The 27,076-nt window shown below is 54.4% G+C and overlaps 2 protein-coding genes across 6 annotated transcripts in view; one reads left to right on the top strand and one right to left on the bottom strand.

Moving 5' to 3' along the window:
- Nucleotides 1–7,290, top strand: part of TNRC6A (trinucleotide repeat containing adaptor 6A) — a 56,830-nt gene extending 49,540 nt beyond the window's left edge. For all 5 annotated transcript variants that reach the window (XM_070760860.1, XM_070760858.1, XM_070760855.1 and 2 more), the window contains 3 exons: nucleotides 4,333–4,406; nucleotides 4,507–4,646; nucleotides 5,079–7,290. In XM_070760860.1, the coding sequence (XP_070616961.1) occupies nucleotides 4,333–4,406; nucleotides 4,507–4,646; nucleotides 5,079–5,460 (596 nt within the window). In that variant the 3' untranslated portion in view covers nucleotides 5,461–7,290. The remainder of the gene's footprint in view (nucleotides 1–4,332; nucleotides 4,407–4,506; nucleotides 4,647–5,078) is intronic.
- A 3,494-nt stretch (nucleotides 7,291–10,784) lies between these two features.
- NDUFAB1 (NADH:ubiquinone oxidoreductase subunit AB1) lies at nucleotides 10,785–23,999 on the bottom strand. Its single transcript, XM_070760854.1, has 4 exons — nucleotides 23,650–23,999; nucleotides 22,014–22,101; nucleotides 14,139–14,244; nucleotides 10,785–10,954 (listed from the first exon to the last, which is right to left on the bottom strand). Exons 1-3 carry the CDS (start codon nucleotides 23,917–23,919, stop codon nucleotides 14,153–14,155), a joined length of 450 nt encoding a protein of 149 aa, XP_070616955.1. The 5' UTR covers nucleotides 23,920–23,999; the 3' UTR covers nucleotides 10,785–10,954; nucleotides 14,139–14,152.
- Nucleotides 24,000–27,076: the final 3,077 nt, after the last annotated feature.

Below are 27,076 nucleotides of genomic sequence, written 5' to 3'. Positions count from 1 at the left end.
AGAGCTGCAAAGCAGCGCGCGTGTTTTAAAACGTCACAGCCGGCCTGGGGGGCTCGGGGGCTTCCCCCCGAGCCCCCCAGGCCGGCTGCCACGTTTTAAAACACGTGCGCTGCTTCGCAGCTGTCTGCTGAATCCGAACGCGGAAGTTAGCGTTCCGGATTCAGCAGAGAGCCGCGAAGCGGCGCGCGTGTTTTAAAAGGTTGCAGCCGGCCTGGGGGGCTCAGGGGCTTCCCCCCGAGCCCCCCAGGCCAGCTGCCACGTTTTCAAACACGCGCGCTGCTTCGCAGCTGTCTGCTGAATCCGAACGCGGAAGTTAGCGTTCCGGATTCAGCAGAGAGCTGCGAAGCAGCGCGCGTGTTTTAAAACGTGGCAGCCGGCCTGGGGGGCTCGGGGGCTTCCCCCCGAGCCCCCCAGGCCGGCTGTCACGTTTTTAAACACGTGCGCTGCTTCGCAGCTGTCTGCTGAATCCGAACGCGGAAGTTAGCGTTCCGGATTCAGCAGAGAGCTGCGAAGCGGCGCGCGTGTTTTAAAAGGTTGCAGCCGGCCTGGGGGGCTCGGGGGCTTCCCCCCGAGCCCCCCAGGCCGGCTGCCACGTTTTCAAACACGCGCGCTGCTTCGCAGCTGTCTGCTGAATCCGAACGCGGAAGTTAGCGTTCCGGATTCAGCAGAGAGCTGCGAAGCAGCGCGCGTGTTTTAAAACGTGGCAGCCGGCCTGGGGGGCTCGGGGGCTTCCCCCCGAGCCCCCCAGGCCGGCTGTCACGTTTTTAAACACGTGCGCTGCTTCGCAGCTGTCTGCTGAATCCGAACGCGGAAGTTAGCGTTCCGGATTCAGCAGAGAGCTGCGAAGCGGCGCGCGTGTTTTAAAAGGTTGCAGCCGGCCTGGGGGGCTCGGGGGCTTCCCCCCGAGCCCCCCAGGCCGGCTGCCACGTTTTAAAACACGTGCGCTGCTTCGCAGCTGTCTGCTGAATCCCGCAGAGAGCTGCGAAGCGGCGCGCGTGTTTTAAAAGGTTGCAGCCGGCCTGGGGGGCTCGGGGGCTTCCCCCCGAGCCCCCCAGGCCGGCTGCCACGTTTTAAAACACGCGTGCTGCTTCGCAGCTGTCTGCTGAATCCGAACGCGGAAGTTAGCGTTCCGGATTCAGCAGAAAGCTGCGAAGCGGCGCGCGTGTTTTAAAAGGTGGCAGCCGGCCTGGGGGGCTCGGGGGCTTCCCCCCGAGCCCCCCAGGCCGGCTGCCACGTTTTAAAACACGCGCGCCGCTTCGCAGCTGTCTGCTGAATCCAAACGCGGAAGTTAGCGTTCCGGATTCAGCAGAGAGCTGCGAAGCAGCGCGCGTGTTTTAAAACGTGGCAGCCGGCCTGGGGGGCTCGGGGGCTTCCCCCCGAGCCCCCCAGGCCGGCTGTCACGTTTTTAAACACGTGCGCTGCTTCGCAGCTGTCTGCTGAATCCGAACGCGGAAGTTAGCGTTCCGGATTCAGCAGAGAGCTGCGAAGCGGCGCGCGTGTTTTAAAAGGTTGCAGCCGGCCTGGGGGGCTCGGGGGCTTCCCCCCGAGCCCCCCAGGCCGGCTGCCACGTTTTCAAACACGCGCGCTGCTTCGCAGCTGTCTGCTGAATCCGAACGCGGAAGTTAGCGTTCCGGATTCAGCAGAGAGCTGCGAAGCGGCGCGCGTGTTTTAAAAGGTTGCAGCCGGCCTGGGGGGCTCAGGGGCTTCCCCCCGAGCCCCCCAGGCCGGCTGCCACGTTTTCAAACACGCGCGCTGCTTCGCAGCTGTCTGCTGAATCCGAACGCGGAAGTTAGCGTTCCGGATTCAGCAGAGAGCTGCGAAGCAGCGCGCGTGTTTTAAAACGTGGCAGCCGGCCTGGGGGGCTCGGGGGCTTCCCCCCGAGCCCCCCAGGCCGGCTGTCACGTTTTTAAACACGTGCGCTGCTTCGCAGCTGTCTGCTGAATCCGAACGCGGAAGTTAGCGTTCCGGATTCAGCAGAGAGCTGCGAAGCGGCGCGCGTGTTTTAAAAGGTTGCAGCCGGCCTGGGGGGCTCGGGGGCTTCCCCCCCGAGCCCCCCAGGCCGGCTGCCACGTTTTAAAACACGTGCGCTGCTTCGCAGCTGTCTGCTGAATCCCGCAGAGAGCTGCGAAGCGGCGCGCGTGTTTTAAAAGGTTGCAGCCGGCCTGGGGGGCTCGGGGGCTTCCCCCCCGAGCCCCCCAGGCCGGCTGTCACGTTTTAAAACACGCGCGCTGCTTCGCAGCTGTCTGCTGAATCCGAACGCGGAAGTTAGCGTTCCGGATTCAGCAGAGAGCTGCAAAGCAGCGCGCGTGTTTTAAAACGTCACAGCCGGCCTGGGGGGCTCGGGGGCTTCCCCCCGAGCCCCCCAGGCCGGCTGCCACGTTTTAAAACACGTGCGCTGCTTCGCAGCTGTCTGCTGAATCCGAACGCGGAAGTTAGCGTTCCGGATTCAGCAGAGAGCCGCGAAGCGGCGCGCGTGTTTTAAAAGGTTGCAGCCGGCCTGGGGGGCTCAGGGGCTTCCCCCCGAGCCCCCCAGGCCAGCTGCCACGTTTTCAAACACGCGCGCTGCTTCGCAGCTGTCTGCTGAATCCGAACGCGGAAGTTAGCGTTCCGGATTCAGCAGAGAGCTGCGAAGCAGCGCGCGTGTTTTAAAACGTGGCAGCCGGCCTGGGGGGCTCGGGGGCTTCCCCCCGAGCCCCCCAGGCCGGCTGTCACGTTTTTAAACACGTGCGCTGCTTCGCAGCTGTCTGCTGAATCCGAACGCGGAAGTTAGCGTTCCGGATTCAGCAGAGAGCTGCGAAGCGGCGCGCGTGTTTTAAAAGGTTGCAGCCGGCCTGGGGGGCTCGGGGGCTTCCCCCCGAGCCCCCCAGGCCGGCTGCCACGTTTTCAAACACGCGCGCTGCTTCGCAGCTGTCTGCTGAATCCGAACGCGGAAGTTAGCGTTCCGGATTCAGCAGAGAGCTGCGAAGCAGCGCGCGTGTTTTAAAACGTGGCAGCCGGCCTGGGGGGCTCGGGGGCTTCCCCCCGAGCCCCCCAGGCCGGCTGTCACGTTTTTAAACACGTGCGCTGCTTCGCAGCTGTCTGCTGAATCCGAACGCGGAAGTTAGCGTTCCGGATTCAGCAGAGAGCTGCGAAGCGGCGCGCGTGTTTTAAAAGGTTGCAGCCGGCCTGGGGGGCTCGGGGGCTTCCCCCCGAGCCCCCCAGGCCGGCTGCCACGTTTTAAAACACGTGCGCTGCTTCGCAGCTGTCTGCTGAATCCCGCAGAGAGCTGCGAAGCGGCGCGCGTGTTTTAAAAGGTTGCAGCCGGCCTGGGGGGCTCGGGGGCTTCCCCCCGAGCCCCCCAGGCCGGCTGCCACGTTTTAAAACACGCGTGCTGCTTCGCAGCTGTCTGCTGAATCCGAACGCGGAAGTTAGCGTTCCGGATTCAGCAGAAAGCTGCGAAGCGGCGCGCGTGTTTTAAAAGGTGGCAGCCGGCCTGGGGGGCTCGGGGGCTTCCCCCCGAGCCCCCCAGGCCGGCTGCCACGTTTTAAAACACGCGCGCCGCTTCGCAGCTGTCTGCTGAATCCAAACGCGGAAGTTAGCGTTCCGGATTCAGCAGAGAGCTGCGAAGCAGCGCGCGTGTTTTAAAACGTGGCAGCCGGCCTGGGGGGCTCGGGGGCTTCCCCCCAAGCCCCCCAGGCCGGCTGCCACGTTTTAAAACACACGCGCTGCTTCGCAGCTGTCTGCTGAATCCGAACGCGGAAGTTAGCGTTCCGGATTCAGCAGAGAGCTGCGAAGCGGCGCGCGTGTTTTAAAAGGTTGCAGCCGGCCTGGGGGGCTCGGGGGCTTCCCCCCGAGCCCCCCAGGCCGGCTGCCACGTTTTAAAACACGCGCGCTGCTTCGCAGCTGTCTCTGAACGCTAACTTCCGCGTTCGGCGGCAGCGGGTTTTTTTGTTGTTGCACGGATTAATTGACTTTACATTGTTTCCTATGGGAAACAATGTTTCGTCATACGAGCGTTCCGACTTACGAGCCTCCTTCCGGAACCAATTAGTCTCGTAAGTCGGGGTTCTACTGTACTACATGTTGAGTGCAGTTGGTCAGCCAATTATTAATCCATTTTGGGATGATCCTGTGTAACCCATTGATCTAACCTTTGAAATGTGAGAATCTTGTGAGCCATTTGAGCAAAAGTAGGAAAGATGCTATGTGGAATCATTGCTCAGAGTTGCAAATCTCATGAAAGTGGGAAGTGGAGCCGAGGCTCCCAGGGGTAGGGTGTGTATGTGTGTGTGTGTCTCCCTATGTCCCTTATTTTGTCAAGGCGTTAAGCGAGAGGGGTGTTTCCTCTTTCAGGTTCCAGTTGGAATGAGAATAGCAGCTCAGGGAGAATCACCAACTGTCTCGTCCTGAAGAACCTCACACCTCAGGTGGGTTTCACCTTTGGGCCTCTGAGCCCCTCCCCCTTCTGGCCTGGAGGGGGCAGCAGCTGAATGAGCCCCCACCCCACCCCTGTCTCTCTGTACCCAGATTGATGGCTCCACATTGCGGACCCTCTGCATGCAGCACGGACCCCTGATCACATTCCACCTGAACCTCCCCCATGGCAACGCTTTAGTCCGGTACAGCTCAAAAGAAGAGGTGATGAAGGCACAAAAATCCCTCCACATGTGAGTAGCCGCCAGGCGGGGTGCCAGGCTTGGGCAGGAATGGAGGGGAGTTGGCAGGGCTTGCAGGAGAGGCACTTGGGTTAATGGGCAGAGGCATCTTTGGAACTCAAGCCTTCCATTTGGTAAAGGGCCTTTGCTTTCTAATTAACCTGCTCTTAAGAGACCTAGTTTTATTTGCCTTTTAACTGGCTGGATTCGCCTCCGGAGGGTGCCTCTTTTTTTAAAAAATTACCAGAGTAGTTACCGTAGTATAAAGTAAGTGGGGAAATTGTTGTAATTGCTGTGGTTGAGGGGCTTAGAAGAGGAGGAGGAGGAAGATGCAGTCGCAGGGGGGGACTGGGGGTCTCAGATGGAGATGGGTTACCAGGTTGAGGTTGTGTGCTTTGCAATCCTGCTGCCGTCTCACCTGCCTCTTGCTGGCTTTGTGCACAGGTGCGTCCTCGGGAACACTACAATTCTGGCTGAGTTTGCCAGCGAAGAGGAGATTAGCCGCTTCTTTGCACAAGGCCCGTCTCTGACCCCGACCCCCACCTGGCAATCTCTGGGCACCAGCCAGACCCGCCTGGGGAGCATGGACAGCCCCCACGCGTTCTCCAACCGCAGTGACCTGACCCCTCCCTGGAGCAACGGCCCCGGGCTTTCAGGAACAAGCAGTGGGGATCTCCATAGCAGCTCCCTTTGGGGCAGCCCCAACTATTCCACCAGCCTCTGGGGCTCCCTGGGCGGCAACGACAGCAGGGGCCTCGGCAGCCCCTCCCCACTCAATGCGTTTCTCTCGGTTGACCATCTGGGGGCCGGTGGGGAATCCATGTAACCTGGTTTCAGCAGGTGGGGGAGATTGTGACCTCAAAGCAGCACTAAATTTGGATTCCCCCACCCCCCCACCCGCAACCTCTAGGGCTGTGTTTCCCAACCTTGGCCACTTGAAGATATTTGGAGTTCAACTCCCAGAATTCCCCAGCCAGCAAATGCTGGCTGGGGAATTCTGGGAGTTGAAGTCCAAATATCTTCAAGTGGCCAAGGTTGGGAAACACTGCTCTAGGGGTCAACTGTGGAAATGGTTACGTCATGCACATTTTTTTCCTCTTTGTTTTAGCCCAAAACATTACCAGTTTGAATACTTGAATCATGCAGGCCAATATTATAATGTGAAAAGTGAAAAAGATTTACATTTCCAGGTAGTACATTGCATAAAAGTCAGCAGTTTCCTTACATAAGATCAGTTTACTTTTCTTGTTTTCCTTGATTTCCCCCCCCCCTCCCCCCCTTTGGCAACTTGCTGGAAAATGTTGGAGTTTGATCTTTTTAAAGCTTTGCACAGACTCGGTCCTTCTGACTCTGCCATGTCTGAGTGGTAGCGGCGGCAGCCCCCCACCTCCACCCCCCGGGCAAGAGTTTTCTGGCGGGTGGGCAAGCGGGCGCCTGCTTTGGGTCGGGACGAGCCCTGACGCCTCTGCGTGTCTGCCTGCCTGGCCACTTGGCACCTGGCGGCCGTCCATGGTGCCAAACAGTCGGGGAGGAGGCCCTGCCATGAGGACGGACGCAAACGTGTTGCAGCTGCCGGCTCCTGTGGAATCGGACAGATGGACGGAGCTCGGCAGCTCCCGAAGCTGCACGCCCGGGTGGCGCCCTGCACTTTCAAGAGGCGTTTGGGTTTTGTCTTTTAATTTTTGGGGAGGGGGGCTCCTGTTGGGCCACTGCCTTGTTTACAGAAGTTTTTTCCTTTCTCTTTTTTTAAGAAACAAATGTTTACTCTTCCATCACTTAAACTATTTTTTTTAAAAAAAACAAAAGATGTGGATGATAAAGATGATGCTTCCTCTTAATCTCTGGGAATCACGGGCCGTATGCGGCCACGTTCCATTCGTGTTTTATTTCTCCCCCCCCCTACCCCTTTCCCCTCCCTATTCAAGAGCCTGGCTCTCAGGAAAACGAAGGTCCCCAGTAGAACTCCCTCCTAGTTTCTTATAGGAAAAATAACTTTTAGCACTGATGATTACTTGCTCGGTAAAATGAGTTCTGCCAAAAATTGCTTCGATTCGCTGGAGTTTGACATTCTGTGCTTTCCGATGCTGTCTTTTTAATAGTGCGGGGGAGGGAGGGGGCAAGGGGGGGCTTGGCTGGTAAACTGTAGTTCCCTCTTTTCATAAAGCCCCCCCTGCTCCCCCCTTCCCGCCCCCTCCCTCTTGTGCCATTGATGCTCTTCCTCTCTTGTGACTGTGTTTCATGTTTAACCTTAAAGCTGAAGTAACTATGCAGACTGTAACCAAGGATTTGGAATTACAGAACTTTGTTGTATAAATTTTAAATGTTTAAAAAGTTCCTGCAAATACTTTTCTTGTGAAAGTGTTAAACTCATCTTCCTTTTTTTTTTGCCACAAATGGTATTATCTGATGCTTGTTTAGTCGGAGAATGAAATACTAAACAAGGATAAAAAAAAAAAAGAGAACCTTTTAACTGTGCCGAAAGATGCTCTCATTTCATTGCCTTGATTCTAACTGTTGTGTCTGAAGATGCAAAAGTTGTCAGTGGCTTTTTAACTGTTTACAAATAGTGTGTGATTGTAAAATGTACATTTTGGGTTGTGTTCAAATTATGAAGCTTCTCCAGATATTAATAAATCATGACTTTGGGGGCTGCTTATCTGTTGTGTTGGACGTCTCTGATTTTCTCTCCAGACTTTGCCACCTGCAGGCATTGGCCTGTTGGCTTCTTTGGTGTACACACAGCATGGATGCCCTCGAGTAGTGTAATGTTGTACTAACAATTCTGTGCCATTACATCTCCAAAACAACAGTTATTTTCCCAGTTTTCATTAACGAAGTAGGTAATTCCTGTGTTCATGTAGCTTAGTCAACCTTGCAATATCATCAGTAGGACTATTTCCTACGAACCTTAGAAGTGCTTATCAATTATTAACCTTCCAGTAACTTTGACATGAAATTATAACTAGCCTTTGGGCTCCCTCCTGAAAAACAGATCCCAAAAGCTCCCAGGACCAGAGTAGCAGAGATCACATCCAGGCTCTGTGGCAGCTTCATTTCTAAGCATTGTAGAAGAGAAGGACAGCTCATGGATGCTGTAAATGGCACCCTCAATCTTGGAGAAGATCCTTCTGGTCCCTTCCAGGCATCCTATTCTACAAATTTTCAGTGTTTCAGTCTATTGTTGGGGGTCAGCCTGAATTGGTTTTGATTTTACTAGTTCTGGGTTTTTTTCAAAGGGGGAGTTAGACTTCTGGTTGTTGGGTTGTAAAAGAGGAGATGGAATCAGTTGAAGGGAGAAGACCCACCTCTTAAAAGCCCTCCCTCTGTGGAAGTAAAGAAAAAAGCAACCCTTAAATTATTCCTGCAGGACTTGCACTGGCTAATTTGTTCAAGAGGCCAGCAACTTCATTTGCAGGTGCAGGAACTCTGCCCTGCCCTTTGTTGGAGAGCCATGCCGTTCAGATGAGAAATAAACTTCAACCAGGCTACCTGGCCTTCCTTTGCTTTATGCAGCTGTGTTTGTACATTTACCCAAATTAGTGAGTTATGAGACAAAAGAGTCACATGGGCACAGAGTTCAACTACGGGCTGTGCAAGGAGCTGGTCTAGGGAAGGTCTTTGGGGCTTGGATCATATTTTCAGTGCAGTTGGGCAGAGGAAGAGCGAGATGCTTATTAAAGAATTGTGTTGTTTGAACCCAAACGAGTGGTGTAGTTCAGTCATTCATGGATGAGGGCGTGAACAGTTCAGAGTCCTCTAAAGCCAGATAACTAGTTGCATCATCATGATCAAAAGTGTACAGATTCTCAGCCATCCGGGTCGCGGTTGTCCCAAGGGTGCTTTTTGAGAAGGCAACTGGGCTTGTTTTTTTCTTTGAAGACATTTTGCTTCTCATCCAAAAAGCTGCTTCAACTTCTGAAGAAGCAAAGTCTTCAGAGAAAAAACACGGGAAGCCCAGTTGCCTCCTCACAAAGCACCTTTGGGATCTCAAAACTAACGCCAGGGTTCTTGGCAGCTGGCAAGAGAGAATCAAAGGAAACAACCAAAGCAAAAGAGGGAAACGGAATACAGTGATCCCTCTATTATCGCGAGGGTTCCGTTCCAAGACCCCTCGCGATAATCGATTTTTCGCGATGTAGGGTTGCGGAAGTAAAAACACCATCTGCGCATGCGCGCCCTTTTTTTCTATGACCGCGCATGCGTAGATGGTGGAGTTTGCGTTCCCCGCCGCCCACGCAAAGGGGAAACCCCGATTCGGCTCCTCGCTGCTGCTGCGCTACCGAGCAGATCAGCTGGGCGGCCGAAGGAACCTTCCCTGGGTCTTCCCCCTCTTGCTGGCGGGCGGGCGAGCGGCAGGCATCAGCAAGGAGCCGGGGTTTCCCCTTTGCGTGGGCGGCCGGGAAGACCCGGGTTGGGGGTTCGGGGGGGTGCTGGGAAGCCCCCCAGGCCGGCTGCGACCTTTTAAAACAGCCACGCCGCTTCCCAGCTGAGTCCTGAAGCCAAACGCGGAAGTTTGCCTTTGGCGTTTGGCTTCAGGACTCAGCTGGGAAGCGGCGCGGCTGTTTTAAAAGGTCGCAGCCGGCCTGGGGGGCTTCCCAGCACCCCCACGAACCCGGGTTGGGGGTTCAGGGGGGTGCTGGGAAGCCCCCCAGGCCGGCTGCAACCTTTTAAAACAGCCGCGCCGCTTCCCAGCTGACTCCCGAAGCCAAACGCGGAAGTGGTTTTTTAAAAAATTAATATTTTTTTAAAAATCGCGATATAGCGTTTCGCGAAGATCGAGATTGCGAAACTCGAGGGATCACTGTAAAACCAAATTGGACAATCAGCAAACCAAGGCAGAGCCAAGGCCCAAAGGCTCCAATGGATGGCGATAGCCATTCAGGGCTCCCCCGGGAGGCGATTCCAAAAAGCCTGCACAGCCACTGGGGACTAGAACCACAACATGACCCCTTTGAGGGGGAGGTAGGGGAGTTCTCCTGGGGAGCGTGTGCTGGCCAAGGGAGTCCAGCCAGTCCCAGCTTCTGCAGCCCACCAAGTCACGCAGAGGCTTTGCGTCGGGCCAATGGGTTCTGCTTTCCGCCTGTGGGGCAGCTCCCATCACCCCACCCTCGGTCAGGAGTGACGAGCAGGAATGAGGATTCCCCACTTGAGTGGCGTGTCGCAAAATGCTGCTAGCTCCCTTGACCACTACTGACCGAGGCTGGGGTGATGGGAGCTGCCCCACAGGTGGAAAGCAGAACCCATCGGCCCAACGGAAAGAGACTGTATGACTTGTGCTATCAAAGGGACATAGTGTGTGCCCAGTGTTCAGAGTTGTGTCACTGCAGTGAATGCCCCCCTGCCCAGTCACTCTGAAAAGCTCACACGAATAAAGAACCAAGGCAAGCACTCCTGGTTGCCACATATCAACCCAACTGCCCATTAGCCACGGCCAGTGTTCCCTCTAATTTTTTGGGGGGCTGGGCGGAAAAGTAGTGTCTGAGCGGCAGTCCCTTCGGGACTGGGCGGCACAGAAATAATAAATAAATAAACAAACAAACAAATAAATAAAAAACCCACCCTGCTTTGCCTCAGAGAATTTCAAAATAAAATACTGTACTGTGTGTCTATAACAGTGAGCTCATAATAGAGCAACTCTATCAATATCAAAATGCCACTTAAATAGTTGAGCTAGTTTCAAACTAGATTTTGATTTTCTTTCTCTCTTCCTTACTCCCATTCTTTTTCTTTTCCTTCCTCTCTTTTTTCTATCTGTTTCTCTCTCTTCCTCTCTCTCTCCTTCCCTCTCACTCTTTCCCTCTCGGCTTCTGGGCAGGTTTGGAAAACTCTGAGTTGATTATTTTTAAGTGAGCGATTGCTCACTGCTCAGCTTAGAGGGAACTATGGCCACGGCTCCCTTGCAGCCACAGACCTTCATTCCAGAACAGGGGTCTCCAACCTTGGCAACTGTAAGCCTGGCGGACTTCAACTCCCAGAATTCCCCAGCCAGCTTTGCTGGCTGGGGAATTCTGGGAGTTGAAATCCACCAGGCTTAAAGTTGCCAAGGTTGGGGACCCCTGTTCCAAAAGACCTACGAATGGTGATGTGGGGATGGTGCAAATCACAGAGAAAGTCTTGAGAAACATACGGCGGTAGTGAAGCGAAAGGCAATAAGAATTTTCCATATTTATTCCGAAGGCCAACATTTACAACTTTAAATACGATAAACAAAACTCGTGAGAGAGCCACAGTGATTCCAAACCAGCCAAGGGGGATGGCTGCTTGCCAGTTTCATCCATCTCGATTGCTTCGTCCAACTCTCGGAACAAAACCAGGTATAGCTGTGAGCAAGGCAGGGAGAGAATATCTGTAGCTTGCATAGGATCATCAGAAAGGAGTTAAAACACCCGTCAGTTCCTATTGGCTCCGCCAGGCAATGAAAGATCACACGAAGACAAATAAGCATGTCCCAGAATAGCAATAGCAGTTACTTAAATGATGCTTCCCAATGCTTGTCAGCTCTCTCTAAGCAGTTTACAGAGTCAGCCTCTTGCCCTCAATAATCTGGGTCCTCATTTTACCCTCTTCAGAAGGATGAATTGGCATGATAAGGAAGGGAATAGAAAATAAGTTGGCAAGTGTTGTATTGCCTCTGTACAAATTGATGGTGAGACCACACTTGGAGTACTGTGTACAATTCTGGTCACCGCACCTCAAGAAGGATATAATGGAACTGGAAAAGGTGCAAAAAAGGGCAACAAGTATGATCAAGGAAATGGAGCCCCCCCCCCTTTATGAAACCAGGTTGCAAAACCGTGGTCTCTTCAGCCTTGAAAGAGGGCGTTTAAGGGGTGACTTGATCGAAGTGTATGAAATCATACATGGGATAGAAAAGGTGGATAGAGAAAAAATTCTTTTCTCTATCACACAATACTAGAACGAGGGGGCACTCCCTAAAGCTCATAGGTAAAGTGAGGACAAATCAAGGGAAATATTTCTTCACCCAGAGAGTCCTTGGTTTATGGAATTCCTTTCCAGAAGAGGTTGTGACAGCTGTCAGCCTGGAGAGCTTCAAGGCAGGATTAGACAGGTTCATAGATGCCAAGTGTATCATAGGTAGTTATTGAAACGGATGTCCATGTGCCGCCTCTATGTTGGTTAAGGCAGGCAGGGTTCCCTTGAGTACCATTTGTTGGGGGTCAAGGGAAGGGGGGGGTTGCCTTCTCTTTCTACTCAAGATCCCCATGGACAATTGGTGGACCACTGGGTGACACAGAATGCTGAACTCGATGGGCTTTGGCCTGATTCAGCATGGCTCTTCTAATGTTCTTATGAAAGGCTGAATCCACCTGGAGCCTGGTGAGATTCGAACTGCCAAACTGTAGGCAGCAATACTGCACTCTAACCATTGTGCCACCTTCGCAGGATCATGTTGCAAGATCAAATCTGGGTCAGTCATGGGGACCAGAGATTTACTCTTCTGAACTTTCGGACTCCTGCTGGAGCCCATCTTCAGGGAACTTGATGGAATAGCCCATATACTCCCGTAGTCCCCCGATTCAATTTGGCAATGAACGATCACTTGATAAGACCACCATTTTGATCCAGAAGAGCAAAAGCGCCACAACGAGCCTCTTCAGGGAGTCAAACCAAATGCATCATTGTGTGGCTCTCAACTGCTGAACGCTGCCCAGACAGATCCAGTGCGTAATCCTGGGGTGGCCTTGGATTCACAGCTCTGGACACAGTGGCTTCAACCCAACTTGGAATCATCATGAAATTGCAAGCGCTAGTTTTCAACTTTCTGACATGCAGCTGAGCGTTCGGGAAGAAAAAATAGGTTCAACAGTCCAAAGCTCTTTGCTTCCTTGCACCTACTGCTGTTAATGCTTGCTCTCCCCTTCCTACCGAATTTTCCAATATATCGTTATTGCAGAATCATAAAATGTAAACTTGGAAAGGAGATTAGAGATCTCCTTTAGTCTAGGGGTGTCTAGCTTAAGGTGCACAGCTCACATCCGGCCCATGGGCCCATCCTGGAAACAGTGAAGAACCAGCCCACAGTGCCTCAGCCAGTAAAAACGGAGCTTGGGAAGGCTGTGCGGTTTTCACTGGCAGAGGGCTGCAGGAGGCTGCAGAGGGCTCCACTGCCCCACCAAGCTCAAACACAACCCTGATACAGCCCTCAGTGAAATTGAGTTTGACACCTCTGACCTAGTCCAAGAACCTTGGTGGTGCAGTGGTTAGAGTGCAGTACTGCAGGCTACTTCTGCGGATCACCAGCTGCCAGGATGGGTCCATGGGGCAGATGTGAGCTGTGCATCTTAGGTTAGACACCCCTAGAGTAAATGATCTCCATCACTCTACTAAACAAATAATTCCCTCAACACTGTCAGACTTTTTACTAAGTCTGCACTTCTATTTCTACTAGTTTCCTCATCATTCCTATCATCCTTTTCCTCCCACTTAGAATTGTATGACTGTAACTTGTTGCTTGTATCCTAAGATTTTTATTAATATTGTTTCTTCATTGCTTATTTGACCCCTATGACAATCATTAAGTGCTGTACCACGTGAGTCTTGACAAATGTATCTTTTTCTTTTATGTACACTGAGAGCATCTGCACCAAGACAAATTCCTTGTGTGTCCAATCACACTGGGCCAATAAAATTCTATTCTATTCTATTCTATTCATCTCCTTTCCAAGTTTACATTTTATGATTCTGCAATAATGATATATTGGAAAATCCGGTAGGAAGGAGGGAACAAGCATTAACAGCAGTAGGTGCAAGGAAGCAAAGAGCTTTGGACTGTTGAACCTATTTTTTCTTCTCTAATCTCACCAGGCTTCCATCCTTCCCAAGTGGGTCAAATGAGGATCCAGATTGTTGGGGCCAAGAGGCTGACTCTCTGTAAACTGCTTAGAAAGGGCTGTGAAGCACTATGAAGCAGTATATAAGCAGAGGTGGACTGCTGCTGGAATGCGAAACTGCACACAGCTCTGCGGCTCTGGAACACGAGTGCGGGATTGAGGGCAATTAAGCTTCTGTGCAGGTAGCACCTGTGCAGGTAGCAAAATCTCGCACAGGGATGCCCGTGCGGGGAGGAAAAAAACCTCGCCAAAACACATCCGTGCATGCGTTCCTGTGTGTGATTTTGCTACCTGCACAGGTGCAGAAAGCGTAATTGCGCTCGATCCCACGCTTGCGTTCCAGAGCCGTGGAGCTGCGCGGCAATTAGGCATTCCGGCAGCAGCCCACCTCTGTATATAAGTCTAAAGGCTTTAATGCTAGTCTAACCTCCCATTGCAGGAATCTTTTCTCACCCTCTGTCCAAGGATGCTGGCCAAGACCAGCTTTATTCCCCACCTCAATCCTCTCCCAACCAGCAACCCACCTTCCTAGGCTGAAATGCAGGCCAGCCCCCCACTCCCCCAAGGCTCACACGCGAGGATCTGCTCCCCGCTTCAGTCCCTTCTTGCAGACTTCACGGCACACGAGCGGCGCAAAACGATGTCCACTTACTCCGCTTGAGCAGCTCATTCGTACACGTCTTGCGTATCGGCAACATAATCCATGATATCTTGAGGAGTCATCAGCTTTTCTGCTGCTGCATCTGGGATTTCAAACCCTGGAAAAGATTCGGCTCCTTCAGTTTCAGGGACGCCAAAGGTTTAGTCAACAAGACCAGTAATCACAATATCGGCCTGAAGGCTCCAGCTCTCTGACCAATGACACTCCCCCCTTCCTCCCGCAGGTTCCACGGCCTCAGTGAGGGACAGGAGAGATATCAGCCACATCTCTTGGTGGGGAGAATTTATTTATGATTTATTAATTAGATTTGCATGCCGCCCCACTCTGAAGACTTGGAGAACTCAAACTGAAGAACTCAAAGCCCAAAGCCAGTCAGGTCCCACAGTACGGCCATTCTGATGAGGAGGGGCCTGGAGGTATTCCTCAGTTTATAACCCTTTTCCTGGTGCCTGTCTATTCTGTACAGTGAGACCTCTACTTATGAACTTAATTTGTTCCGTGACCAGGTTCTTAAGTAGAAAAGTTTGTAAGAAGAAGCAATTTTTCCCATGGGAATCAATGTAAAAGCAAATAATGTGTGCAATTGGGGAAACCACAGGGATGTGGAGGCCCTATTTCCTCCCAGGAGATTCCTAGAGAGGCCCCACGGAGGCTTCTCCCCTCCTTTTCTGGAGTGTTTTCTCCCAGGAGATTCCTAGAGAGGCCCCACAGAGATTTCTCCCTGCCTTTTCCAGTTACACTTTCGGAGGGTCGGGTTTGTAAATGGAAAATGGTTCTTGAGAAGAGGCAAAAAAATCTTGAACACCCGGTTCTTATCTAGAAAAGTTCGTAAGTAGCGGTGTTCTTAGGTAGAGGCAGGGGTGGGCAGCACGCAGGATGGGCTGAATGAAGCTGCATGCACAGCTCCAGCTGACCGGTGGAAGTAACTTCCTGGATTACCGGTCGGCTCTCCCTTTTTCCCTGCTGCTGCTGCACACACCTCACTTTTTCCCCTCTTTCCTCCTTCCTGTCCTTGGACGAGCTTCCCCCTCTCCTGCCCGGCTCCCCTCCAGCCTCATGCGGCCACCTCCCAAAGCCAGGAGAGCCACGCTGCGCTGAAGCAATCTGAGCTGCGGTCTTTTTGCCCTCACAAAGCCTTCACTCGGCCCACAGCTGAGATGAAAAGGCATTTTGCGGCAATAACAGTTCACTTGAATGATGATGATCATTCAAGCCACTCCCACCTAGTCACATGACCATCAAGCCACACCCACAAAATAAACCACACTCACAATGGCAGTAAAAATTTTCGCTGCCCATTACTGGGTAGAAGTACTACTATATTTTGATTTGCTATCCTGAGAATGTAATGGGGAGAGGACCATCTGTTTTGTCTCTGCCCTCCAGCAAACCGCCCCAGCCTTTGATTCTCAAAACAACTTCACACCAGTGAATTGGCTTATTCAAAGGGTGGGTGGGTGGGTGGGTGGTTTCTAATTGATTTAACCAAATGGGGTCTTCTGATGAGGCTTTCTTTGTCTCGCTATCACTTCCCTTTTGAAATGTCAATCCTTTGAAGAGTTCTACTTCCTCAAGCAGAGAGGAGAGGCAGGGCCTGACACCCACCAAGCAACAGTGTGTCTCATGGTGTACCTCCACCTTCCAAGATCTTTTGGCACAAATCTAAACGCAACCTGCGTGACCTTCTCCTATATCTGCGCAAACGGTCCCATAATCAAAGTAAGAAAATGGGAAGCTGGGCAGACCCAGAAGCCTGACGCCCTGGTCAGGCAGAATGAATGAACCCACTCCTTCCTTCTGCATGAATGACTCTGGGGTTTCTTCCCCAAGCCCCTTAAAATTTTAACCTTAGACTGTCTACAGTTGACCTCACCCCATTCCTAAGAGGTCTGTAAGGGCTGTGCATAAGTGCACCAGCGTGCCTCCCGTCCCTGTCCTACTGCTCTAATTGTCCTCATTTGTCTGTACTTACTTTGCTTATGTTTATACCTGTATACCTGGTATCTTGTACATGTTTTTGACAAACTGATTATATGATTATTAGAGTTGGAAGGGACTTTGTAGGTCATCTAGTCCAATCCCCTCCCCGAACTAGAACTCTCTCTCTCTCCCTGTCTTATTGTCTCCATTTATCTGTACTAACGTAGCTTATGCTTATACCAATACAGTGATCCCTCGAGTTTCGCGATCTCGAGCTTCGCGAAACGCTATATCGCGAGTTTTCTACCCGGAAGTAACACCACCATCTGCACGCATGCGTAGATGGTGGAGTTTGCATTACCGCCGGGCAGATCAGCTGCTAGGCGGCCAAAGGAACCTTCCCTGGGTCTTCCCGCCGGCATGGGGGGCTTCCTAGCACCCCCCGAACCCCCAACCCGGGTTTGGGGGGGTGCTAGGAAGCCCCCCATGCCGGGGGAGACCTTTTAAAACACCCGTGCCGCTTCCCAGCTGAGTCCTGAAGCCAAGCGCAGAAGTTCGCCTTTGGCGCTTGGCTTCAGGACTCAGCTGGGAAGGGCGCGGCTGTTTGAAAAGGTGGCAGTCGGCCTGGGGGGCTTCCCAGTACCCCCCCCCCAACCCTGTCTCCTGCCGCCGGTTTAGCCAGGAGAGGAGCGGCAAAGTGACTTGGAGGAATGGGAAACTCAAACCGCCCAGTTTCAGCTTTCCATTCCTCCACGTCACTTCGCCGCTCCTTCTGGCTGGTGGGGGGGGGGGAGTTAGGAAGGTTCTACTTCTCCCCCCCAGCCAAAAACTCAAAGCCTGTCTCCTGCCACACAGTTTAGCCAGGAGAGCAGCGGCGAAGTGACTTGAAGGAATGGGAAACTCAAACCGCCCGGTTTCAGCTTTCCATTCCTCCACGTCACTTTGCCGGGGGAGTCTGGGAGGGAAGATGACGCGCCGGCAGCACAGGGGCGAGGGGTGGGAGGCAAAGCTCTGCGGGTACAGCCCCTTTCGGCCAAGCCTCCCCCCCCCCGCCAAGCAGCCAGGGAAGCCGAGCCGGGCGTGGAACATCGGCGCAGGAGGCAGGACACGATCGGGCGACCGGAGCAGCAGCGCCGCCGCCGCCACGCCCGGCTCGGCTTCCCTGGCTGCGTGGCCGGGGAGGCTTGGCTGAAAGTGGCTGGAGCCGCAGAGCTTTGCCTCCCCCCCCCCCCTGTGCCGCCCGCGCGTCATCTTCCCTCCCAGACAAAAAGGCCACCCTTCGGCTCTGCAGTTCCAGCCCCTTTCGGCCGAGCACACCCGGCCAAGGAGCCAGGGAAGCCGAGCCGGGCGTGGCGGCGGCGGCTTCCTTCGGGGGCAACGCCAGCAAGAGGGTCTTCGCCCTCTTGCTGGCGTGCGTGGGCGGTGGGGAAGACCCTCAGCTGCTAGGCGGCCCAAGGAATCTCCCATGGGTCTTCCCCACCGCCCACGCACGCCAGCAAGAGGGGGAAGACCCTCTTGCTGGCGTTGCCCCCGAAGGAAGCCGCCGCCACCACCGCTTCTTCTTCCTTGCGCCCCCGCTGCCTCTCCGCTCTCTTGGGTGGCGGAGCGAAGGAAAACAAAAAGTTTCCCTTTCTGCAGCTCCTGCCTCCCGCCCACCCAAGACAATAAGAGCGGAAGAAGACCCTCTTCTCCAACACGCCCGGAGGAAAGCGGGGGGAAGGGAGGAGAGAGAAGGAAGCCAGGCACGAAGAGTGTCCATGAGGGGGAAGAGACCCCCGCGCCGGGCAGGCCCACCGAAGCGGGAAGAGGGGGCGTGCGCCCGGGCCTGGCTAGAGCGCTTGATCTGCGGGCGCCTTAAAAGGGGGTGTGGACTCCTGGGAGGCCTTGGCGGTGGAAGGGGACACACTCGAAGCCTCAGCCGCCTGTCATACTAGTAAAAAAAGAAACATTAGGAGAAGGGGACGGAAGGCACGCTGGTGCCCTTATGCACGCCCCATACTCCATTGGGTTCACCTCCCGGTGAGTACAGCGCCCGGGAAGCATCATTTCTAGAGGGGGGGAGGGCTTCTCCCTCCTCTCATAACCGACTTCCTAACCAACCACGCACGGATTGCAGCGCCGGATCTCCGGAGCCCGGCCGTCTCCTAAAGGAAGGAGGCGTGGCGTAGTAGGCCTCTTGCACCGCCCCTAATTAAATCGAGCACGGAGGAAGTAAAGCGTCTCTCCTGGTTTCTACGCCGCCAGCCGGTGCCGGCTTTTTATTTTCAGACCTCCCTCGCCCCGAGTTCATGGCTCCTGCGTCGCTGATCGCCGGCCTTAAGCAAGCGGGCAACGAACAGTTCCGCAATGGGCAATACGGCCAAGCGGCCGGGCTTTACGGCCGAGCTCTGGAATTGCTGGAAGCGGCAGGTAGTGGCGTGGAGCTCCAGCCACTTTCAGCCAAGCCTCCCCGGCCACGGAGCCAGGGAAGCCGAGCCGGGCGTGGAACATCGGCGCAGGAGGCAGGACACGATCGGGCGACCGGAGCAGCAGCGCCGCCGCCGCCACGCCCGGCTCGGCTTCCCTGGCTGCGTGGCCGGGGAGGCTTGGCTGAAAGTGGCTGGAGCCGCAGAGCTTTGCCTCCCCCCCCCCCCTGTGCCGCCCGCGCGTCATCTTCCCTCCCAGACAAAAAGGCCACCCTTCGGCTCTGCAGTTCCAGCCCCTTTCGGCCGAGCACACCCGGCCAAGGAGCCAGGGAAGCCGAGCCGGGCGTGGCGGCGGCGGCTTCCTTCGGGGGCAACGCCAGCAAGAGGGTCTTCGCCCTCTTGCTGGCGTGCGTGGGCGGTGGGGAAGACCCTCAGCTGCTAGGCGGCCCAAGGAATCTCCCATGGGTCTTCCCCACCGCCCACGCACGCCAGCAAGAGGGGGAAGACCCTCTTGCTGGCGTTGCCCCCGAAGGAAGCCGCCGCCACCACCGCTTCTTCTTCCTTGCGCCCCCGCTGCCTCTCCGCTCTCTTGGGTGGCGGAGCGAAGGAAAACAAAAAGTTTCCCTTTCTGCAGCTCCTGCCTCCCGCCCACCCAAGACAATAAGAGCGGAAGAAGACCCTCTTCTCCAACACGCCCGGAGGAAAGCGGGGGGAAGGGAGGAGAGAGAAGGAAGCCAGGCACGAAGAGTGTCCATGAGGGGGAAGAGACCCCCGCGCCGGGCAGGCCCACCGAAGCGGGAAGAGGGGGCGTGCGCCCGGGCCTGGCTAGAGCGCTTGATCTGCGGGCGCCTTAAAAGGGGGTGTGGACTCCTGGGAGGCCTTGGCGGTGGAAGGGGACACACTCGAAGCCTCAGCCGCCTGTCATACTAGTAAAAAAAGAAACATTAGGAGAAGGGGACGGAAGGCACGCTGGTGCCCTTATGCACGCCCCATACTCCATTGGGTTCACCTCCCGGTGAGTACAGCGCCCGGGAAGCATCATTTCTAGAGGGGGGGAGGGCTTCTCCCTCCTCTCATAACCGACTTCCTAACCAACCACGCACGGATTGCAGCGCCGGATCTCCGGAGCCCGGCCGTCTCCTAAAGGAAGGAGGCGTGGCGTAGTAGGCCTCTTGCACCGCCCCTAATTAAATCGAGCACGGAGGAAGTAAAGCGTCTCTCCTGGTTTCTACGCCGCCAGCCGGTGCCGGCTTTTTATTTTCAGACCTCCCTCGCCCCGAGTTCATGGCTCCTGCGTCGCTGATCGCCGGCCTTAAGCAAGCGGGCAACGAACAGTTCCGCAATGGGCAATACGGCCAAGCGGCCGGGCTTTACGGCCGAGCTCTGGAATTGCTGGAAGCGGCAGGTAGTGGCGTGGAGCTCCAGCCACTTTCAGCCAAGCCTCCCCGGCCACGGAGCCAGGGAAGCCGAGCCGGGCGTGGAACATCGGCGCAGGAGGCAGGACACGATCGGGCGACCGGAGCAGCAGCGCCGCCGCCGCCACGCCCGGCTCGGCTTCCCTGGCTGCGTGGCCGGGGAGGCTTGGCTGAAAGTGGCTGGAGCCGCAGAGCTTTGCCTCCCCCCCCCCCCTGTGCCGCCCGCGCGTCATCTTCCCTCCCAGACAAAAAGGCCACCCTTCGGCTCTGCAGTTCCAGCCCCTTTCGGCCGAGCACACCCGGCCAAGGAGCCAGGGAAGCCGAGCCGGGCGTGGCGGCGGCGGCTTCCTTCGGGGGCAACGCCAGCAAGAGGGTCTTCGCCCTCTTGCTGGCGTGCGTGGGCGGTGGGGAAGACCCTCAGCTGCTAGGCGGCCCAAGGAATCTCCCATGGGTCTTCCCCACCGCCCACGCACGCCAGCAAGAGGGGGAAGACCCTCTTGCTGGCGTTGCCCCCGAAGGAAGCCGCCGCCACCACCGCTTCTTCCTTGCGCCCCCGCTGCCTCTCCGCTCTCTTGGGTGGCGGAGCGAAGGAAAACAAAAAGTTTCCCTTTCTGCAGCTCCTGCCTCCCGCCCACCCAAGACAATAAGAGCGGAAGAAGACCCTCTTCTCCAACACGCCCGGAGGAAAGCGGGGGGAAGGGAGGAGAGAGAAGGAAGCCAGGCACGAAGAGTGTCCATGAGGGGGAAGAGACCCCCGCGCCGGGCAGGCCCACCGAAGCGGGAAGAGGGGGCGTGCGCCCGGCAGCGCCGCCGCCGCCACGCCCGGCTCGGCTTCCCTGGCTGCGTGGCCGGGGAGGCTCGGCTGAAAGTGGCTGGAGCTGCAGAGCTTTGCCTCCCCCCCCCCCTCGTCCCTGTGCCGCCCGCGCGCGTCATCTTCCCTCCCAGACAAAAAGGCCGCCCTTCGGCTCTGCAGTTCCAACCTTCCATGGGTCTTCCCCCTCTTGCTTGTGAGGGCGCTTCAACGTTTCCGGACGGCAAGCTCGGACTCTTTCTTTTTCCCTCAGAGGACGCTTATGACAGGCGGCTGAGGCTTCGAGTGTGTCCCCTTCCACCGCCAAGGCCTCCCAGGAGTCCACACCCCCTTTTAAGGCGCCCGCAGATCAAGCGCTCTAGCCAGGCCCGGGCGCACGCCCCCTCTTCCCGCTTCGGTGGGCCTGCCCGGCGCGGGGGTCTCTTCCCCCTCATGGACACTCTTCGTGCCTGGCTTCCTTCTCTCTCCTCCCTTCCCCCCGCTTTCCTCCGGGCGGTGGAAGGGGACACACTCGAAGCCTCAGCCGCCTGTCATAAGCGTCCTCTGAGGGAAAAAGAAAGAGTCCGAGCTTGCCGTCCGGAAACGTTGAAGCGCCCTCACAAGCAAGAGGGGGAAGACCCATGGAAGGTTCCTTGGGCCGCCTAGCAGCTGATCTGCTCGGCAGCGCAGGCTGCTGCTGCGCTGCCGAGCAGATCAGCTGCTAGGCGGCCCAAGGAACCTTTCATGGGTCTTCCCCTCTTGCTGGCGAGGTGAGCGGGCGGGCAGCGGACAAGTGGCGGGCAGCGGGCTGGCGGTGCGGAAGTAAAAACACCATGGAAAAGTGGCACGCATGCGCAGATGGTGTTTTTACTTCCGCACCGCTATATCGCGAAATTTCGATTATCGCAAGGGGTCCTGGAACGGAACCCTCGCGATAATCGAGGGACTACTGTACCTGCTATCCTATAGCCACTCAGAGTCCCCAGGGAGTTGGGTGGCAGAAAGAAAGAAAGAAAGAAAGAGAGAGAGAGATATATATGATGTGAAGGGGAGGGAGGGAGGGAGGAAGGCAGGAAGGAAGAGGAAGAAAATCCTGCACACGTTTGACAAATAAATAAACAGCTGGTAGCCCCTTCCTGGGCAGGGACGCCAGGGCTGCCAAGGCTCTTCCCTCCCAAGGCAGAGAATTCAAGAGGGTGAGCATCCAAATCTGGCCTTTCAACTTCTCAATCAATGCCGTGACCTTCCTGGGCTGGGTTGAGGGAAGCCGGGAGAGGAGGAAGCTGGAGTATGTGTGTGTGGGGTGGGGGGAGAGAAGAGAGGAAAGCATCCTTACCAAACTCGTCCTCCATGGCCATGATGATCTCCACTTGGTCGAGGCTGTCCAGGCCCAGGTCCTTCATGAAGTGCGCTTCCACTGTCAGCTGCCGGGAGGGAAGGGGGACCCCGGTTGGGGGGGGAGGGCAAGGTCAGAGGGGCTGCAGGTACTCCCCCACCCACCCAGCCCCTCCTCCCTCCCACAGATGTGGGCTGCTAAGGTGGGACAGTGAGGTGTACTCGCCCCACAGCTCAGAGCTGGCAGAGTCCAGCGCAATTCTGCGACTGCACCTAGGCAGGTAGCACAATCGCGTGCACTCTGCAAACTAGAGTGTTGCCTTCAAAGCTATCCGTGGCTTGAGGCCAGGTTATCTGAGAGGCCATCATCCCAGTCCTTTCAACCTGGGGAAACAGAGTCAAGGAAAGTGGAGGGGGAAACATAGAAGATTGATGGCAGAAAAAGACCTCCTGGTCCATATAGTCTGCCCTTATACTATTTTCTGTATTTTATTTTAGGATGGATCTATGTTTATCCCAGGCATGTTTAAATTCAGTTACTGTGGATTTACCAACCACGTCGGCTGGAAGTTTGTTCCAAGCATCTACTACTCTCAGTCAAATAATATTTTCTCACGTTGCTTCTGATCTTTCTCCCAACTCACCTCAGATTGTGCCCCCTTGTTCTTGTGTTCACTTTCCTATTAAAAACACTTCCCTCCTGAACCTTATTTAACCCTTTAACATATTTAAATGTTTCGATCATGTCCCCCCTTTCCCTTCTGTCCTCCAGATTATACAGATTGAGTTCATGAAGTCTTTCCTGATAAGTTTTATGCTTAAGACCTTTTACCATTCTTGTAGCCCATCTTTGGACCTGTTCAATTTGATCAATATCTTTTTGTAGGTGAGGTCTCCACAACTGAACACAGTTATTCCAAACAGGGTCTCACCAGCGCTCTATACAACGGGATCACAATCTCCCCCTTCCTGTTTGTGATACCTCGAGCTATGCAGAGCTATAACAGGAGAGGCCTTCTCTGCTGTAGCCCCCACCCTCTGAAACAGGGCTCTGCAACCATGGCAACTTTAAGACTTGTGGACTTCAAGGGGACTCCAAGGTTTGAGACTGAAAGACTCTCTCCGTCTAGGGACCAGAATGAGCTGAACATTGAATTGAAACTTTTAAATATGTTCAAGGGTTCAGGAAGGAAGTGTTTTTAATAGGAAAGTGAACCGAAACACAAGGGGGCACAATCTGAGGTGAGTTGGGGGAAAGATCAGAAACAACGTGAGAAAATATTATTTGACTGAAAGAGTAGTAGATGCTTGGAAAAAACTTCCAGCAGACGTGGTGGGTAATTTCACAGGAACTGAATTTAAACATGCCTGGGATAAACATATACCCATCCTAAGATAAAATACAGGAAATAGTATAAGGGCAGACTAGATAGACCAGGAGGTCTTTTTCTGCCGTCAATCTTCTGTGTTTGTATGAACAATCCGTGCCTGTGGCGCCCCTGCGTGATTGTGCTACCTGCCCAGGTGCAGTCGCAGAACTGCGCTGGACTCCGCTACAGCCGCGGGGGCGAGCACACCTCCCTGTCCCACCTTAAGCAGCCCACCTCCGCCGCTCCCCCCCCATCCTTAAAGGGCACCTTCTCGGGGTCGATCTTGTCGTAGAGCTTCAGCACGTAGAGCACCTGGTCGTGGATGCTCTTCAAGGTCAGCGTTGGCGCGTCCGAGTAGCCGCGCGCCCACCGGGAGGGAGCCGGCACGAGCCTCCCCGGGCCCCAAGCCGCCCCCGCCAGACCCCGCCCGCCCCCTGGCTCCGTCCCCGGCAACCCCGACGCGCCCAGCCGCAGGACGAGCAGCCGGCGCTGGCAGAAGAGCCCGGCCGCGGCGCGGAGCAGCACACGCGCCGCCATCTTGAGCCTCTGCGCACGCGCCTTCCGCGTCAGGGAGAGGTGGGCAGGGGAAAGCGCTCCTCCCGGCGCGTGCGACTTCTTCGCCAAGGAGAGGTGGGCGTGGGGAAGCGCTCCAGGCGCATGCGCCTTCTGCGGCAAGCGCTTGGGCGGGGAAAAGCGCTCCTCCCGGCAGACCTCGCGGCGAGAGGGAGGGACGACAGCCCCTCCCCCTCCCCTCTGAAGGGCGCCTCGTCACGTGTGAATGCGCAGCTGAGGGAATCCGAGCGTCGCGGTTGTGAGTATTCCGGCTGCGAAGTTGTCCGCTTTTCGTGGGGAATGCGGCCCTTGGCGTGGAAAACCGAGACCCCGTGAGGGAAACCGCCTCGGCTTTGGCCCTTCAGCCACCTGTGGAACGTCCAGCCTGAATAATATAACATTTTGGGGGACATAAAGAAACACAATATTCGATTTCCTCAAAGAAACGGAGCGACGTATTCCGACCCCGGCTTTCCCTTACAGCCGAGGCCGCTGCTCTGGGTTGATATCAAAGATAAATTATTTGGGAGTTTGACCTTCTGATTCTTAATGAACAGATGACGCTGAACGGACGTTATTTCTTTCTTTGCCGCCTTTTAAACCTCCCTGCTACTTAACTATTAGAATTAGTCAGTGTCAATTCCGTGTTTGTGTGGAACTTATTTTTTTTTTGGGGGGGGGGGGGGCTCATCACTGAGACAGAACAGACTGACATCTGCTCTGGTGTTCCTACACACACACACACCAATTAGGATCATGGTGAGCAGATTCAAGAGCTTCGCCAACAGATAGATGCACTGGCTGACCAGCTGGCTCAGCTCCAAGGCGGGCAGACCCTGCCTGTTCCAGCTCCCCAGACAATCTGCCATCTGGCTCCACCAGAGAAATTTAATGGAGATGTAGATAGGTTTCAGGAGTTTTTGGGACAGTGTAAGCTTTTCATGGCTCAACGGCCGGAAGATTTTCCGCAGTATGGGTACAAAGTGGGTTTCATGATAAGCCTGATGTCTGGCCCTACAGCTCGATGGGTCACACCTTTGTTCGTTCAGAACAGCCCCCTGCTCCAGGATTTCCAGGGTTTTTGTAACCAGCTGGAGGAGATGTTTGGAGATCCTTTCAAAGATCAAAAGGCCACCAAGTTCATTTCCACGTATGACATTACGAAGGAAAGCAAGCAAGCAAGCAATTGAAGAACGTATGGCAAGGCCAAAGACTCCTCCAAGAGTATATCGATGAGTTTGTCGCTTAGTCAAGACATGGGCTGGAACGAGGCACCTCTCGTGGAAGCGTTCCAGGATGGATTGTCGGAAGAAATGTTGTTCAACGTGGACATTCCTCCTACGGTGGCAGAGTTGGTGCAACTTTGTTTAAGGATCGATGCCAGACTGCAGCAGTGTAAGATGCGTTGTGCAGCCTGGTCAACTCCTGTTTCTCCTGTCGTATGCCCAGTTCTGGCTCCACGGCATGCTGTCCAGGTACCTCCTGTGCTTCCTGTTCGGTTGGCCCCGGCTCCAAGAGAGGAGCCCTGGGACCTTGGTGCAACCAGGCCCCGCTTGTCCAGGGCAGAAAAGGAGACACGCCTGGCAGGGAGATTGTGTTTGTATTTGGGAGAGCCTGGCCATTTCGCCATCTCTTGCCCCAAGAAGAGACATGGGGCATCGGTGCCTGAACCTGCTTCCCAGTCCCAGCTGGCCTGGTCGGGAAACAATTGGAGCCTGGCCTAGTGACAGCAATTGGATTGGGCAATTATTATTACCACTACTATTAGAATTTAAAATGAAGAGTATTATTTTTTAACTAAAAATTGTATATAGCCATTTATTTTTTTGATAGATTGAATTGAGATTCAGGAATTTTTATATTAAGAGAATCTATTGCTATATTCTTATATATTAAAGATATATTGTATGTTTTATATGAAGAAAAAAATAAAAACTTTATTAAAAATAAATGGACCTTTCCAATCAGTCTCCATTTTATTTCCAGCGCCTGAACCAGATGGATTTTCTTTCCAACCCACCTGTATAATAAAGCACTAAGAAACCAGTCTGGTGGACTGCACTGCGGGGATGTTGCACACGCTGCTTGTATCATTTCCATCCACCATTCCCATGATTTTATTCACACTCTGTTCTTACGTTTATAAATCACCTACTACTCCTTCCTGCTTATTTTCCTACAACAGCCCTGTGAAGTGGGTTGGGCTGACAGTGACTGGCCCAATCTTGCTTCCTCCCTGTGCAGAGCAGAGGCACCTGGCACATCGAAGGCAACTTAAGGGGTAGCTCAACACTTTGGGGATACTAGCCACCTGTTCGGAATAGAAATGAAAGAGAAAGAGAACAATTTCTATGCCTAAGTGAGGCAGATTGAAGTCAAGTTGGTACGAGAACAGGGCAGGAGATAATGGTGAGCCATGGCCAAGCAGAGAGCAACCCAGCCATTACCCACTGGATCTATCTGCAGAGCTGATGAGCAACTGCTGAATAAAGGGTCAGTCAATGGCCGTAGACAGACGGGTCAACAAGAAGCAGAACACAGAAATTGTTTCCTCACCCATAGCAGCTCAACACTTGGTTGGGAAAACAGGGAATTAGCAGGGTGGTATAGACTTCAATTTTTTTAAAAAATAACACCTGTATCCCAACCATATTGAAAGCAAAATGTGGATTACATAATGCAGTAAACAAGTTGCTGTTATGTTGCAATGTGAACATAAAAGGGGCATGTTACACGCCACCCAGCAGATGCAATGCCACATTCAGTGATACAACCCATTGTGCATGGCTTAGCACACAAAGCTGTTGAGAAGGGCATGCTGGCTCCCTCATCCCTATCCAGCACCAATGCAGGATTGGGGTCACCGGATTATTCAATGATGGAATAGCCCAGGGCTGCCTCTTTGGGACCCTCCGTGACAATTATGCCAGAGGTGCTAAAAAAACTTCCTTTTTTAGGCACATATCAATGACCTCATGTCCCCCCCCTTTATATCTTCCACCAGTTGTGTTTGGTTTAATGGACTGCATGTATTTTTGCTAGCTGAACTAGCTGTAATCCGGATACAGGGATTAACCAGGAATATTCTGGGGTCAAGATAAATCGAAAATGAACAACTTTCCCAGAGTCCGTTCCAGCCACA

This window comes from Erythrolamprus reginae, chromosome 9, assembly GCF_031021105.1.
Source record: "Erythrolamprus reginae isolate rEryReg1 chromosome 9, rEryReg1.hap1, whole genome shotgun sequence".
NCBI lineage: Eukaryota > Metazoa > Chordata > Lepidosauria > Squamata > Dipsadidae > Erythrolamprus > Erythrolamprus reginae.
Note: the sequence above shows the minus strand (reverse complement) of the source record. Positions and strands in the feature narration are given on the sequence as shown.